This window comes from Asparagus officinalis, chromosome 8 (assembly GCF_001876935.1).
Source record: "Asparagus officinalis chromosome 8, Aspof.V1, whole genome shotgun sequence".
Classification (NCBI taxonomy): Eukaryota; Viridiplantae; Streptophyta; class Magnoliopsida; order Asparagales; family Asparagaceae; genus Asparagus; species Asparagus officinalis.
This window is the reverse complement of record NC_033801.1, coordinates 111,449,784-111,466,964: the sequence shown is the minus strand read 5'-3', so window position 1 is coordinate 111,466,964 and position 17,181 is coordinate 111,449,784. Positions and strand designations below refer to the sequence as shown.

Genomic DNA, 17,181 nt, shown 5'->3' with positions numbered 1-17,181 from the left:
AAGCAACCAACTTTTAAAATTTGCCAAATCTTAACTTTTGTAGAGGATTTGGATGTAAAGCTTATACATTAATATCACATCAACATTCTCTCCTTTTTCTCTTTGTCTCTTTTTGTACCCCTTCTAGTTTTGCTTTCCTATTTTTTGGGGTTTGAACCAAACATAAAATTATAAATTTTAAGATTAGCTTCCCTGTTATCATGTTCAACCAAATAAAAAATTAGCAATTTCTAAGATATCAATTAAAAGCAATGGATTTAATTTCTTGATGGGGATTTCATCTCCTATATTTTTAGAAAATGAACCAAACAGCCTCTAATAGTAAATGTAACAAATATTTACAAAATAGATGTACAGTACTATATGATAATATTGTTCCGTATGAGAATACAATATCATTAACAGACACCAAGGGTACTTGATTGGCTTGTTGCAATTATATTGTAATGAAACTGTGAATTGAATATAATTGTAAATTTTGGTGCGATTTAGTTTTGAAATTTGGTAATTTGATTGTGGTTTTAAATCTATGATTTATTTTTTTAAAAGTTTTGTTAGGGTTGATGCAATTTAAACTCTATTTAAAACTCAAAATAGTTAGAATTGTAACTTACGTTCGTATATGAGGAAGGCATTAACTTAATTAGGTACAACTAGAGGCTTTGCCATAAATATAGTTACAACTACATTTGTTGTTTGTAGTGATATTAATGAGATGTCAAGGCGTCACATATAAATCACAAAAATAATCTATACAAAGGAAAAGTGAGTTAACCCATTATAATTTACCAAAAAAATACAAAATGGTTAAAATAATCTTTCTAGAGGGGTTAAAATGAGTTAATCAAATGAGGAGCCCGTTAACATTCTTATATCGTAATAATTATTATCCTCAAACATTAAAATCATCAACAAAGATCAAAATAAATCTTACTTAACATGTTAACAATTTAGCTCTTCATGTTTACAAATGTCGACCCATCTCCCTCCATAAACTTTTGCCAAAATGATAATTCTTTTTAGAGTTGCTAATAGAAAAGTTCATCAGGTACATTTGCAATTACTCTTCTTCTTCTTCTTCTTTTTTTTTTGTATCATAATCTCTAAGAACAAAATACAGTCACAAATTGGTTTTTTTTTTTTTTTTTTTGGCAAATCAAAAGAGCTCAAATTTCCACGGCTCCTGATCAAATGCCAATTTCCCATCAACATCATCACAACAAAAGGTAGAATCCCACCCCATTAAATCATCAAGCCCCCACAAAGTCATAGACTCTTGCCACTCCATGGTTGGGACCTTCAATAAAGGATCACTGGAGGAAGAAGAAGAAGTGCTTGAGATTGATGGCGATGAGGTCGAATGATTAGGGACCAATATCTCATGAGGAAGGATCATGGGCACATCATCAATGCAAAATGCACGGGATTTGCTCTGTTCTTCTTCTTGTTCTTGTTTTACTTCTGCTTGGGTTTTTGCTGAATTCGAAGAGATGGGATTGTGAGTGAGAGGATCAATTCCCATTTTCTTGAGTTTTTTCTTGATGTGAGTGTTCCAGTGATTCTTGATCTCATTGTCAGTTCTCCCTGGGAGGTGAGCTGCAATTTTAGACCATCTGCAAGCAAGTGAGAATGTTATTGCTAATCTGTGGATAAATGAGTGTTCCGTGTTTTCATAGGAGATCAGAGCTTGTTCCGTTAACTATTCATATAATAAAGATCCGACTAGATTTTACGCTGATTATTATCGTCAGCTACCTATTGTAGCCCTACGCTTTTGTTATTGTCTAGAATAAAGAATGATGGAATAAAGAAGGAAAAAATAAACATCAAAGCATAATATTGGCTAAGTTGTCTGGACATCTACAATGGAAATAATTAAATGCACAAATTAGAACAATTTAATGATTAAATTTTAGTTAATTGTCAAGAAGGAGCCCAGATAGACCTATAAAAATCTAGCTGGAAGCAACTAAGAAGAATATGCTTACGAATTTAATAGAATTGATTAACAACTTAGGGTAAGGATTTTGTTGTCTTGGCAAGCAGAGAAATTGAGAAGGGCAGAATCAATTTGTACTAAGTTTGAGAGATACACTAAAAGATGAATATAAAATAGTACCTGTTGCCTAGTTGAGAGTGGAGGTCAATGACCATTTTTTCCTCCGAGTCTGACAGCAATCCCCTCTTTAAATCAGGCCTGAGATAATTTGTCCATCTAAGCCTACAGCTCTTACCGCACCTCAGTAGCCCTGGACAAAACAGAACAATTTCATCTTTTAGATTACTGAGAAATATATGCATTCCACTAATACAAAATCTACATCCATAACATTAATCATATGTTCCTTACATTGCATTGAAACATCAAAAAACTCTAAAATATTTTGGGTGAGAATAAAGAATTGTAATTTATGCTTTTTTATGTGATTGTAGGTAGAGAATTCTTTTCAATAATCAAAATCAAACTATGCTATGCCATGAAACGTTTTTTGAAATCCACTTGAATAGGATCAAACTCAATAACTTTGATATCAACTTAAAGTTCTTGTTCACTGTATTAAAAGTAAGAATCGGACATTATAATCTTATATTCTTTAAAATTTTGTGAGAGAAAGACCCGTAATAAAGAGCAGTTTTATCAACAAAGCTATCAATTCACGTAAAAGCGAAACATAATAAAAATGAAGAAGAGATCATAAATCTTAAATTCTCACTGACCATTAGATCAAAACTCTAAAGTTATAGCAACGGTTGAGCGTCCTTTTTATGGGCCCAAACTTGAACTCATGTAGCCGTGTTAATTTTTTAATATTCCGCTTTAAATTTATAGTTGATGTGATTTAAACATGAGTTGCTCTGATACCACTTAAACATTCTCTAACCATTACACCAAAACTAAAAAGTTATGGTGAAGATTTATATTATTACAATTTAACAATAGTATATTATTATATTCTAACAATAAAAGAGCAAAGAAGTTTGAAGAAGAACACGGATAATATATTCTCTTAAGTTTTAAAAAAAACCAATTAATTAAAACAGTAATCAAATTTCTCCCTTGTGTTTCAACAACCTTAATTGACAAAGCAATTTCATTTCTGATTATAAACAATGCATCTTCAAAATCTGAAGATATGCAAATTCAGAAACCAAGTCTTAATCAAGGAAACAGAGAGAATTAGAAAAGAGACCTGCAAGCTTGGGGACAGCTCTCCAGCAGCATTGGCCATTATTGAGGATGAAGTTGATGAGCTTCTTGTCCTCCTCAGCTGTCCATGGTCCCTTCTTCAGTCCCACCTTTTCACAACATGGTTGCCTCCCCATTCTCTCTCTCTCTCTCTCTCTCTCTCTCTCTCTCTCAAATCTCTAATAAGCCAACAGTCAACTCAATCCAGCTTGAGAAAAATTTTAACAGAGTTAAGAAATTATGGCTTTGAACAACACAACCTTCCGTTATAAATTCTATAGAGAGAGAGAGAGAGAGGAGGTGTGCTGCATAAAACAAAAAGAAAGAAAAGAAATTCTATAGAGGTTCTCTGTAGATGGGACGGTAGGAGAAGAAAAGAAATTCTATAGAGGTTCTCTGTAGATGGGACGGTAGGAGCTCGCGACAATTGCTCAGCACATGCCTTTAAAGGGTGTAATTGACTCGGATTCAATACTCTGTTATGATATTGCATGTGTGTTCGGTAACCTTACAAAACTAATTTTAGTGAGTACAACTTTAATTTAAAAACTAGTTTTCAGTTTGACAATAAAGGAGCCAAAGTTAAAATAATTTTCTTTAGTTTAAAATTTAGGTTTTAAACTAGTTTTTTTCTGAACCACCTTCTAGTTGGACTAACTTTGACTTAGTTAGAAGAAAACTAGATTTGGTCCGGTCTCTTTTTAAAGTTGCCAAACGCATCCGGTGTGTATTTGATTTAGAAGTGATTGTAAAATACATGTGATGATTTTCTTGTTCTTAAATGATTTTCTATAGAGGTTCATAAAGAACATATTTTAATAATGGTACGTTATTATATTTGTATGCACAACATTTTTTATTATACTGGTACTTTTACCGAATAGGCCATTGTTATGTGTGTGTATCATTAATTTTTTGATTATTTATGTTTGAGTATAGTATTATATCGGATAGCATAAGAAATTTTTATTACTTTAAAATAGAAATTTTTATTACTTTAAAATAGAAGTTGAGACCAATACCTAGCTAGTAGCTTTTAGGTTAAAATTGATTTCATACTATATCGGATAGCATAAGAAATTTTTATTACTTTAAAATAGAAGTTGAGACCAATACCTAGCTAGTAGCTTTTATGTTAAAATTGATTTCTAGCGTCCGTTTAAGGCTCAACAACTCCAGGATGTAGCCGGTTACTCTCCATCGCTATAATTACACTATTATTCTATGTTGATTTCACTAATTTAAAATTGGTAGTGACGTATATCCCTCACTAATTTAAAAATGTTAAATATACAACAAGAGTTGTGCTACTAGACGTAGAAATAAGATTCATAAAACTCTTGAAAATACTAATTATACTACAAGTGTTTGTACCATTTTTGTGCTATATAAGCAAGACCTATAGAAATTCATATTTCTCTTTGCAATTTGCAAGAAAAAACCCAGTTCTTTTTAGTATAGTTATCACTGCGAAGGAGTGTCTTCTATTGCAATTATTCACAGAGTTCGTATGGGTCACACGTGTCAAGGGAGGAGGCGAAGTGTGCTCGCGTGTGAAGTGAGTCAGCGAGGAAAGCGCCACCTCATCCGCTGCCTGCTGGTTTTGCTTGCTTTGCAAGCGCAGGTGACTCGAAGTCTTTGCTCCGAGCTTTAAAAGGATGCTGTTATTAGGCTTTGAAAGCTTAATCAAGAACAAGGCCCACTTCTATTTTTGGGGCTTCCTTCTCTGATCACTTCTCTTTAGGTTCACGCAATGTGGATTGCAACTTTTCAAGCCAAAATGGGTTTGAACTACCTCATATATACTAGTATTTAGAGCCGTGCAAAACACGGTTCCTAAAAGATTTTCTACAAATATTGAACATGTTACTAAAATAAAGAACTTTGCTTTAGATTTGAAGTATAATCATGAAAGTGAACCGAATAATTAATAAACAGTTCGGTTATTATTCATCCAGATATTCGATCAAGTTTGATTCAATTGTTTATTTAGCACTAAACAAATAATATTTAGTGTTTGGCTTATAAATGAATAGAATTTGACCAAAGGTATATTCGATTTGAAGCATGTGAAAATTTCTAAAATTTAAGAGTTGTCATTCCATCCATTTTGACTTTTTTTGTTTATTCTTTTGCAGTCTTTGACATAAAATCATTCTATAACAACATCTAGATGTTCATGATGGTAGAGAGGAACCCAAAGAGCCATATCTATAACAACATTGTTGTAATGCGTAAAACTTAAGTTGTTAATGACAGGGTTAAATTCAAAAATCCTATGAATAAACCTAGATTCTGCGATAGGCGATGAGGCAAACTCACGTTACTCACCCTCTTCATTTAGATCTCTTTGCTGAACTTTTTCTATAAGAGAAGATAATGGTACAAAGATGTGTTATATCAACATGGAAGAACATGAAAGTTAGCAAGTCTACTCCCTTTCTCTTCAAGAAGTAAAAAACTCTAAATTCAGTGATCTCAAAATCCTCTTCTCTTATCTTTCGAGATTTGTATATCCAGAAATAAAAGGCTCACATTATAAAGTATATAATATCTATTCATATTGTACATAAATAAGATCTGTAGTATTCTGACGTCTATATTAACGTCAACATGATAAATCATCAAAAGTTCCAAGGCTATATAAGTTTAAGATTTAGCGGATGCAAGATTATATATTCCTTGCAGTAAATCTGATATTCTGAAAAAAGAAAAAGTTAATAAAAGAATTATAAACTAACCTGACACAGCGTGGAAGTAGTAGTCTCGGAATCCACCAAGAAAAATCTTCGAATCCATGAAGAGCTTCGAATCCACGAAGAAATATTGAGGAAAAATAAAAATTTTATTAATCAAAAGTTATGCATCTAGGGCTTATAAGACTCTTCTTAAATAAAAAAAGAAACAATACTCCTACAAGGACTCAAACTCTACCAAAAATAGTAAAAAATTTTCTAAAATATTAAAACTCCTAAAAATACTCCTACAAGGACTCAAACTCTACCAAAAATAGTAAAAAATTTTCTAAAATATTAAAACTCCTAAAAAGACTCCTTATTACTAGGAAAGTCCACCAAAAATAGTAAAAAATTTTCTAAAATATTAAAACTCCTAAAAAGACTCCTTATTACTAGGAAAGTCCACCGGTCAAATCTAAGATCAAATCGGATTTGTTTCCTAAACAAAATCTAAGATCAAATCGGATTTGTTTCCTAAACAAAACAGACTCTTAAAATATTACTAAAAATAGTAAAAAATAGACAAAAATACAAATATCTCTCAAACCGTAAGGAATTTGGCGAAACAGAAAACGCAAACCGAACCCTAATGGGTCGGTTTGGATGGCTCCGTCTCGTCGAGATAGTCGATTTTCATATATAATTCGTTTAATTCTGACGTACGGTTTGAAAGTTACGACCATTTCTTCAAAACTAGTTATTTTCTTCGACTAGGCCCGCATTTGGGCTTGCTACTGTCCCACTTTGACATAAACGTGTCTGCTGTGTGTTCTACATCAGTACTAGTTATTCCTATAAATTCCTTACTAGTTATTCGTTACGATTTGAGAGATATTTTTAAACTCAGCAAACTCAACATGTGCCAAAACAAGGTCAAGATAATGATTCGGAAGCCTTCCATACACAATCACAAAGGGTACCTTGTCTGTAGTTCGACTCTTCATACAGTTAGAAGCATCCTACTGCCATCGTAAGTTGCTCTATGGCAGCCCTCATCGGGATGCAAGATTGTATATTCCTTGCAGTAAATCTGATATTCTGAAAAAGAAGAAGTTAACAAAAGAATTATAAACTAACCTATGATACCAAATGTGTAAGGAGCATCTTGATTGATCTCTGGAGGTGTTTGGAACCAAAATTCCCGAGCAGAATCACCAGTTTTGATAACTGATTTTAGATAAATATCAAGCATAGAAATTCGATAGCGAATAAAAAGCATTAAAATACCATAAACATATTACAATGAAGAAGATGCGGATTTAAAAAATATATTGTGTTCGCAAAAAAATATCTAGAACTCCGACTCCGACTATGTCAAGTACTTTACTTTTCCTATAAAATAAAATAAGCAGATAGAAGAAGTTATCCCAAACAACAATGGAAAATAATTACTATTAAAACCTATGCTAATATAAATAGATACCGTGAAAAGATTTAAAATGATATGCAAGTGTAAGGTAATTATTTGATTCGGATTTAAAAACAGTTGAATGGTTTGCAAGAAACGAACTTGAACTATAAAAATTAGAGAGAACCCCTTTAAACTTTTGGGAGTTTTACGAAATTATTAATTCTTAAAATGTTTTTGCCTTCTAATCTATCATTTAAGTGCTAAACTTTGGAAAATTGCCCCTCTGCGATGAATTCACACCAATTTTGAGGGGGGTTCTGTGAAATTTACCCTTAAAGATTCTAACTTCAAGCAAAAAAAACTCAAAAAAAGTATAAACTTTTCAAAAGAAAGCCCTAGAATTTTGTGATTACCTCAGAGAGAAGGCGATTCTTGGGCAGCATCTTTGCAACTTCAAGCGGGAGGACAACGTGCATGAATTAACCAAAAGATCATCAATAATCATCAAATTTCTGTAATTCAAGATCAAATCGAAGATATAATCGAACAAAAAATGCACAAAATAGTTTTTTTTGATTAAAAGAGTATCTGTACTCGAAGGTATCATCGAAGTATTTCTCCGAGTACTGAATATGTCACATTTCTTTGCTTGGTTTCTGTTAATGATCAAGATTTCAAGAGAATTAAAGATTGATTAAAACCGTAATACTTAGATCAAAACCCTAGATTTTCTGAATGTGACCACTGCAAAAGTTGGGATCGGTGGAGGTTGGGCTTCGATGAGGGCGTCAGCGGAGTCGACAACGGCCATGAGGGGGAGAAGGGGAGAGAGTTTTTTTCTAAATCCTTTTCTGAAGAAATATTTAGAGAGGAAGAGAGAGAGAATCGTGGGGATTTTTAAAAAAGTGTACGGTTAAAGAAAGGAGGCCGAAATTTTTAAGGAGAATGTGGCTTGGGATATGCTGATTAGGATTTACTGATTAGGATTTACTATTCATTTTATTGTTCCTTTGTAGTTAAAAAAATAGTAGATTAGGTGACTAGACTCACTTTCCTTCACTATGTGTATCAAAAACGCCAATGTCATTATGAGGATTGATGGTAATAATTAATATTCCAACGGAATTGGACAAAATTGACCAACTGAGAAAATTGAATAATAGTTACAGAGTGAGATAAGATGCCAAGGTGAATGAATTTGGAAGTATGCTATCCTCAAAGCAAGGAGATAATGTTCTTTTGGAGGTGCATACCTTGGATCATCCAATAATCAAGTGAAATCAAATCAATTATGAACTTTAATGAACTAAATAGTAGCTACTAGTACATTAGTTACATGACAATACTTCCATCTACATGATAAACTTACAACAAAAAAATTGAGTTGGCACTTAGTTGCTAATCCGTCACCAAAAATAATAAGCTAAAGATAATTCATAGTAAATTTGCTAAAATTAACCCTAGTATAAAAGAGGGCATTGGTGATGGGGTATTGGCGACTGATATCGAATACGTAGCCAATATGAACATTGGCAATGGGAACAGTCTCGTCGCCAATGTTTGCATTGGCGATGGCCAGCACCCGTCGCCAATAGTCATCATAGGCGACGGTTTTTACTCCGTCGCCAATGCACATTGCCGATGGGTCAGTGCTCATCACCAATGCGTATTGGTGACTGGTTATCCCATTATCAATTAGTGACCCCCACAAAAAATAAAGGTTATTTTAATATTAGTCCCTCAAATCTTCAATATTTCAAAATTACTCCCCAAATTATGGAAATTGCTATCACATCTAGGGGTGGAAATGAACCAAATAATTAACAAATAGTTCGACAATTGTTCGAATAACTATTCGGTCATATTCGATTTGGTAGTTCATTTAACAGTAAACAAATATTTTTTAGTATTCGAGTTTGCTAACGATTAGAATTTGACCAGATGTATATTCGATTCGTTTGTCTATTAAATATTCATTTTAAAATTGATAATAGGTTATTATTTGTACTATTGCATACATGATGTCGTATTTTTAACTCACTTACCATTTCTACTTAAGTTTTATATACCGATTTTAAGACTTAAATAATCTTAAATCAATTTTGTAATTAAATTTTGATTTAAATATATACACATCATATATTATAAAGGAATAATTTTTATTTATAAATTTTAATACAACTTAAAAATTAAATTCTTTAGTGGAATAAATATACTTTGATATTCGATAAATATTCATGAGTTTTTGGCTTCGACTTTGATTAGTTTAGAGAAAATGATGAGAAAAATGAAAATAATGAGAAAGTGGTGAGAGACTAATGAGGAGATCATTTTTAGTTATATGTGTTATGAACATGTAATCATATTGATCTTGCTAATGATATACCTGAACTTATCATCGTCCTTTTCAATTAATTAGGAATTCTGTGTTAATTTTAAATTTTATTTTTCTTCCATTCTTTATGCTAGCAGATTCGATGACCTTCACTACTCTTGGCTTCATTTACGGATGAACTTGAGCATGCAAACATCATTAATAAATTTGAGAGGAGTTAAGTTAGATTTAATCACTAAAGAATTAGTTTGGATAAAGTTCTATTGGAGTTTTTATAAGGTTAAGAGGAGAAAGAGCCGTGAAAATTGAGTTAGAGTGAAGATGATATCTATTGGAGAAAAAATAAGTTTTTAATGGATTTGGGTTTTCACGTTTTAACGGCTCAACTGGGTCCAAACATGTTAGATTTTTAACGGGTCCAGTTTCTTATAATTAAAAGTTAAGGGAAACTCGTAATAATAGTTAGATTTAAAGGAATATTTTTTTTAAATCTAACCGGTGTTAACCAATGGGCTTAATTGTAAACATTGTGATGATTTGAGTGATGTAATGGAAATTTTTATGATTTGAGTGACTAATTTTGAAATATTAAAGATTTGAGGGACTAAATTGGAAATATTGAAGATTTGAGGGACTATATTAAAATATTCCAAACATTAACTCTGAACTCAATGATGTAAAAGAAAATCGGTAATGATAGTTAGATTTGAGGGTTGCAATAGCAATTTCCATGATTTAGGGGACTAATTTGAAAATATGCTTTGAGGGGATAAAATTAAAATGTCTGTAACATTACATCTCAAACCAAACCCTAGCCTCCACCTATTTCTCATTCTCAGTCTCTCTCTTGCCCTCATTTTTTAGCCGCCAGCATCGAGCCCCGCCCGCGCCGCCCTCGCCCACCCACATCGCCCACCTCGCCGCGCGCAGGCGCCTACCCGCGCCACTCCGCAGCCACCCACCACCCGCTCGTCGACCCACCAGCGATCGTTATTGTCCGTCGGTAACTCCCTGCATAAATTTTTTTTATTTTTTCAATTTACAGATTTTAAGACAATTTTTATTCTTTAACTAACTAATTAAAATTTTTGGACTTTGATTATACTAAATTGTAGATTAATTATTCGAACGCCTACATCCTCAACTCCAACCATCGTCGACATCCTCCGCCTCCTTGAAAGGTATTAGTCTTCACTTATTTCTAGTTTTTAGTTTTTTATTATTATAAAATTATTATGCAATTAATGCTATTGATTGTTCATAATCATGCAAATATAGTTATCCTAAACCTAAATGACCTAATTTTAACTCTAATTTCACAAAAATCTAATATTACCCTAATCCTAATCTTAATATCATAATAATCCAACAATAACCAATACTATTCATGCCCTACTAAAGTTGAATTTAAATGCTACCCTAATTCTAATTATATTTAGTGTGATATATAACACAAAAATATGTTATATATCCATTATAGGTGAATAAAAATTAGTTAACAATAGTCGTAGGTCTCCGTCCAATAATTATTACCAATTTTTTTAGAGTTATAATATAAGATAGACGACTCAAATTTGGGTATGGAATTTAATTATATACTGAAATGATTGTTTACTTTATATTATAAATAGAAAGAATTTGTACGTAACTATTGGATATGTCCAGTTCGGATGGGTTAGGAATATATTAGTGCGCATATCTAACTTTGTATACTTTGTGTATTTTTGTTTCTAGAAAATTTTGGTAGCATGTAATCGTTGTTCTCCGTGTACAATAAGCGTATATTGTTATGCGTTTCGATTTATTATTTACCGATTTTGGTCTGTTACGATACACATAATAACATCTGCATAGTGTACTCGGAGAACAGCGGGTAGGTGCTGCCAAAATTTTCTAGAAATAAAAATACACAAAGTATTCAAAATTAGATGTAAGCACTACTATATTATTAATGGGATAGAATCCTTTCTATGACAGCCGAGAAAGTTTTAGACTAACCTATTGTTTGTTCAAATGTATACAATGAAGATTATTACGTAGATAGTGTTTAGCCTAATTTAGTACAACAATGACAATTATAAAAGAGAAATTCACCTACTTAGTATTTGTTCAAATCAACTATGGTAAAAACTATCAAACTTAAAATGCTTTATGAGATATTAAGATAATTAATAATTGTACTTAATATATAGATGAGAGAAGTTCCTGACAAGTCGTGGATTGATATTCCTATTATGAAAAGAAGAGCGGGAGGTGACACTCGATATCGTGAAGGATGAGAAGCGTTCCTTGAGTATGCGTATGCAAATCCGAGGAAGTTAGAGAACGATTAGTTGTTTTGACCATGTAGCATTTGCAAAAATAGGGGTTTAGTGGATAGAGTTACTATACAAAAACACTTAGAAAGATGAGGATTTGATGAAAAGTATAAATATTGGCGATTTCACGAAGAAGACGAAGATATTGAACCAGTTGACGGAAATATAAAGATGAGAATAGATGATACACATGCAATGTTCAATGATATTGCGGCAGTTATAGAAGTTGTAGAAGTTCCAGAGGTTCTCAAAGTTCCCAAAGATGCAGAAGGTGTCGGAAATGCTGAAGATATGGGTGATACTTATGGCTTTAACAGTTTAATGAAGTTATTGGAAAATGACGAGAAGGATTTGTACGTCGGTTGCTCAGAGTATAGTAGATTGTCGTTTATTCTTCAAGTGATGCATATTAAGACCCTCAGCGGAATGACAAATAAATATTTTTAAATGCTTCTTAATTTACTATGCAAGGTAATTCTGGATGGAGAGAATAGCATACTAGAAAAGTGTTACGATGCAAATAAGATCGTTAGCGCTCTCAGTTTAGATTACACTAAAATCCATATGTGTCCTAATGGTTGTATCATGTATTATAAGGATAATGAGAAGCTTGAGCAATGTCCAAAGTGTGGAGTATCTCGTTGGAGAAAGAATACACACACTTCAACATGAAAGGTAAATGAGTCAGTTAAGCAGCAGAAGAAAATTCCAGCGAAGGTGCTCTGGCATTTTCCCTTGGTGCCTAGGTTACAGAGGATGTATATGATAAAAGACAGCTAAAAATATGTGGTGGCACAAGGAAGTACACGTAGTTGATGGTAAACTCAAGCATCTGGCAGATGCAGATGCATGGGAGCATGTGGATCAATATTTTCCCTGGTTTGCCACAGAGTGCAGGAATGTTAGATTAGGTATATCTAGCGACGGATTCAACCCGTTTGACATTATGAGTTTAGGTTGGTCTACTTGGCCAATTGTGTTAATACCTTATAATTTGCCACTTGGAATTTGTATGAAGCAACTGTATATGATCCTTTCATTGCTGATACCAGGCAAACACTCACCCGGTAATAATATAGATGTGTTCATGGAATCGTTAATTGATGAGTTAAAACTTCTCTGGGATGGGGGTGTCTAAACATATGATGCATTTTTCCGTAAATCATTTAATCTCCATGTTATTCTTAAGTGGACAATTAATGATTTTTTAGCTTATGCTAATCTCTCCGGTTGGTCTACGAAAAGAATATTTGCTTGTCCTGTGTGTGGTCCAAACTTTGAAGGCTTTTATTTATAATACAATCGAAAGATGTGTTATTGGTTTAACAGAAGATGGTTACGTAAAGGACATCAATACAGAGGTAAAAAGTGGGCGAATAAGTTTGATGGCCAAGAAGAGAAAAGAGGAGAGCCACATGTAATGACCAGAGATGAGATTGTAGAATTATTTGAAGGATATCCTAAAATTAAGTTTGTAAAGAGCCGATATACAAGAGAGGATATTCTAGCTCCAAGACGTACTTTCATTATGAAGAGGGAACTTAAACGAAAGAGACAAGTGTCCATTATGGATGAGACACATGATAAGTAATTGCCAAAAGGATGGACAAAATTTAGTATATTATTTCAACTACCATACTGGCAAAAGCTCAAATTTTGGCATAACCTAGATGCATATTAAAAAATATATATGTGACAACTGTTGTCCATAGTTATAGGATGGTAAGAAATCAAAGAAGGATTTACGGGTTCAGGGAGACCTGAATGCATTGAACATCCAACATGGTCTGCAAGCACGAGAAGTCACTGAAGGTAAATTGAGTTGCACTCATCTCTTTTTACGGTAACAAAGGTTGAGATGCAAAGATTCTGTGAGGTGCTCAAATTGGTCAAGTCGCCAGATGGTTACTGCTCTAATATTTCAAATAATGTTTAGGTGAAAGAACAAAAAATTTTGGGACTTAAGGCTCGTGATTATCACATCCTTCTTCATCAATTGCTTCCCATGGCACTACGTAACAATATGGCTCATGATGAAGTAACAAATGTTATAATTGAATTTTGTGGATTTTTTAGAAAGTTATGCTCAAAAGTTATTGGTGTTACAGAATTTAAAGTACTAAAAGGAGAAATGAATAAAACCCTCTGCAAAACGGAGTTATTCTTCCCACCCTCAATTTTCACCATCATGGTCCATCTTACACACCATATTGTAGATAAGACATTACTCGGAGGTCCAGTTAACTATCGTTAGATGTATTCTATGGAGGGGTTAGTTAAAATTCAATTAAGTCACTTTACCTAACATGTAATTATTTTATCTTAATAAGTAATAGTTATTACTGTTTTTTAGATATTTGGGTTTCTTAAAGCACATAATGCGTAATTGAACTCATCCGAAGGGTTCGATTGCTGACTGTTACGTTACAAATGAATGCATGTCTTTTGCCTCTCGATATAAGCGAGGTGGAGATGTTGTGCGCGGAAGCCACCAATCGTTATTCTTTGAGGAACCAAACTAAACACTGAGAGAGAAAGCCAAACAATGCAAAATAACGGCACAAGCACAAACAACCAATTTTTAAGTAGTTCGGCAAGTTGCCTACGTCCACAGGGCAAGAAGGGGATGGATTTTCACTAATAGAAAAGGAGAGCACAAACTGAGATGACAAATCACTCAAAACAAACCAACTAATCTCACCAATAAAGCTCTCAATCTCTCAAACAATAACCCTAACCAATAGCTCAGAAAGATCTCTCTTTTCTTGCTTAAAACAAACCTTTGACTGCTCCAAAAAACCCTAAAATATGTGTTTGAATTTATATCAAACAGCAAACCCAAACCAAACAGGAAAACGAAATCAGGCCCAAACCCGAATCGCGATCGACCGTACTTGACGCCGCGGTCGACCAAACAGAATGACAAAACCCAAAATTCAATTACAGTGTCTGGCGGTCGACCACCAAAATCGTCATGGTCGACCGGCCAAAAATCCAGAATTTGTACTAAGTCGTGAACGTTGTCGGTCGACCGTGCCAAAGCTCCCGATCAATGTTTTCGTCGTTTCTATAATTCTCCACCTCGACAAAGTTTTCCCAAAACTGAGCCGATACCAATCAAACTACATGTCTCACTTGTTGCGTCCAGTACGAAGTGAAACAAAATCACAACAACAAACTCAATCAACAATAAGTCGAGAACCAAATGAAAATGCGAATAAACTCCAAATATCGGTATCAACTCACCAAACCGGTTATATCATAAATGACTGCCTACATATCCTCTTGCCCAAGGAATCAAGCATTCACGTAGTTCACCCAAATAGCTTCCAAAGACCCTCAATCAATTAGAAGAGTTTTCAACCCTTCTCTAACATCACCAACAAAACTGCAACTGATAGCTCTCCTAATGGCCCCAAAGTGAATAGATCCAAACACCTCCATCTGAGGTGAACCAACGGCCATATTAAAATTCGAACTATGTCCACCAGCTACACTCGAATCAACCAACTCATCATCTGCATCCATATCAATATGATCCCCAAACTGTGTTACCTCAGCTGGAATCCCAAACGATGCAGTATGATCTGGAGTATGTGGAGTAATCTCCACCCAACATGAGTAGCATCACCCTCCACCCGATGCGATATCCCAACGATCTGATCAATACTCTCTACTTATCGAGAGTCAAATGTGACATATCTGCTCAGAACAAAATCAGAGACCCTCACCTGATAACCAAACGAGCCTCTGAATCCCAAATATGCACTCGGATCAAATCTCACATCGTCGATGTGACCATATGCTGGGCAACTGTAGGCTGTATAAAAATCATAACAAATAGTCAATCCCCATCAAACACCGATGATGGAAGTTACAATCTGACGACTTTCAGAAGGTTACAATTTGAAGACTTTTACGTAGAAGGTTACAATCTGACGACCTTCACAACAATCTGATGACTCTCATATTTTCAAGGAGCCAAGACGAATGTTACAAGGTGACGATCTTTGCAAACGCTCTAGCGAAAGAGACTACAAATCGACGGTCTCTTCATATTAAAACGCAGATATCTCTCAAACCGTAAGGAATTTGGCAAAAATGACGGAGCAAACCGAACCCTATGGGGTTGGTTTTTTCGGCTCCGTCTCGTCGAGATAGCTAATTTTTATATATAATTCGTCCAATTCCGACTTACGGTTTGAAAGTTATGACCTGTTCTTCGCAGTAAGTTATGTTCTAAAGTCCGTCTGTAAGACTGGACTTCGTCAGAACATCGGACTTAGCCTAAAGCTCGCCCGGCACAGGCAAAGATCCCACGCAAGCAGCGATCCAAACAACGATCCTGCGTTTGTTTCTCAAGAGTTATAATTTTTCCTTTTGTTGTGTAAAATGAGTCTTATAAAAAGGCTATCTCCTTTTTTGAATTTATTGTAATCGACCGAAGATATAATGAATTCCATGACAAAGTTAACTTTTGACGCAAACAGTCGTGCTCGCGTTCTAAACTCAAAACGCAAAGGTCGTGGCTGCGTTCCAGATCCAAAACTTAGAGGTCGTGGCTGTGTTCCAAACTTGAAACGCAAGTCCCAACTCTGCGTCTCAGGTCCAAAACGCAGAGTTCATCTCTGTGTTCCAACTCTGCGTCTCAGGTCCAAAACGCAGAGTTCATCTCTGCGTCCCAACTCTGCGTTTTAGATTTACAACGCATCGCGGCCTGTGCATTCAGCCACCCAAAATAGGCCAAACTCTGCGTTTTTAGTCTAAAACGCAGAGTTCGGGCCCAGAACGCCATTTTCGGCGTTTGACTCGTTCAAACACGAACCGAACAGTTCCAGGAACCGTTTTTCCCCCAAGATTTGAGGGATTTCCTCCCCACTTAGGAGCGGATTAAGGGGGCAGTTACCACCCTTAATCCCATATAAATACGAGAAACTCAATTGAGTTAAGTGATCGGATTTTGTCTCATCAACGGAGGAAGATTCGGTCAAGAGCGGGCTTGGTTGATCGGAGGCTAGCTTTTTGGATCTGAAGCTTGGCAGCAAAGAAGAGCCTTCATCCTTCGGCTGGGATTTTGGAGATCGGCAATAGGAGCTTCTTCATCCTTGGCTTATAACCGACTTTCGGTTAAATCAACTCTTCCATAGAGTTTCAAACTCGTTCAGAGTTATCAACTCGATCAGAGTTCAAAACTTGCTCTGCAAGTTCTTCTAAAACTCGCTCTGAGTTATTAACTCGTTAAGAGTTATTTT

The 17,181-nt window shown here is 34.6% G+C and overlaps 1 protein-coding gene across 1 annotated transcript; it reads right to left on the bottom strand.

The window, feature by feature from the left end:
- LOC109822883 (protein ODORANT1-like) lies at nucleotides 1,132-3,559 on the bottom strand. Its single transcript, XM_020389144.1, has 3 exons — nucleotides 3,192-3,559; nucleotides 2,120-2,249; nucleotides 1,132-1,613 (listed from the first exon to the last, which is right to left on the bottom strand). Exons 1-3 carry the CDS (start codon nucleotides 3,322-3,324, stop codon nucleotides 1,157-1,159), a joined length of 720 nt encoding a protein of 239 aa, XP_020244733.1. The 5' UTR covers nucleotides 3,325-3,559; the 3' UTR covers nucleotides 1,132-1,156.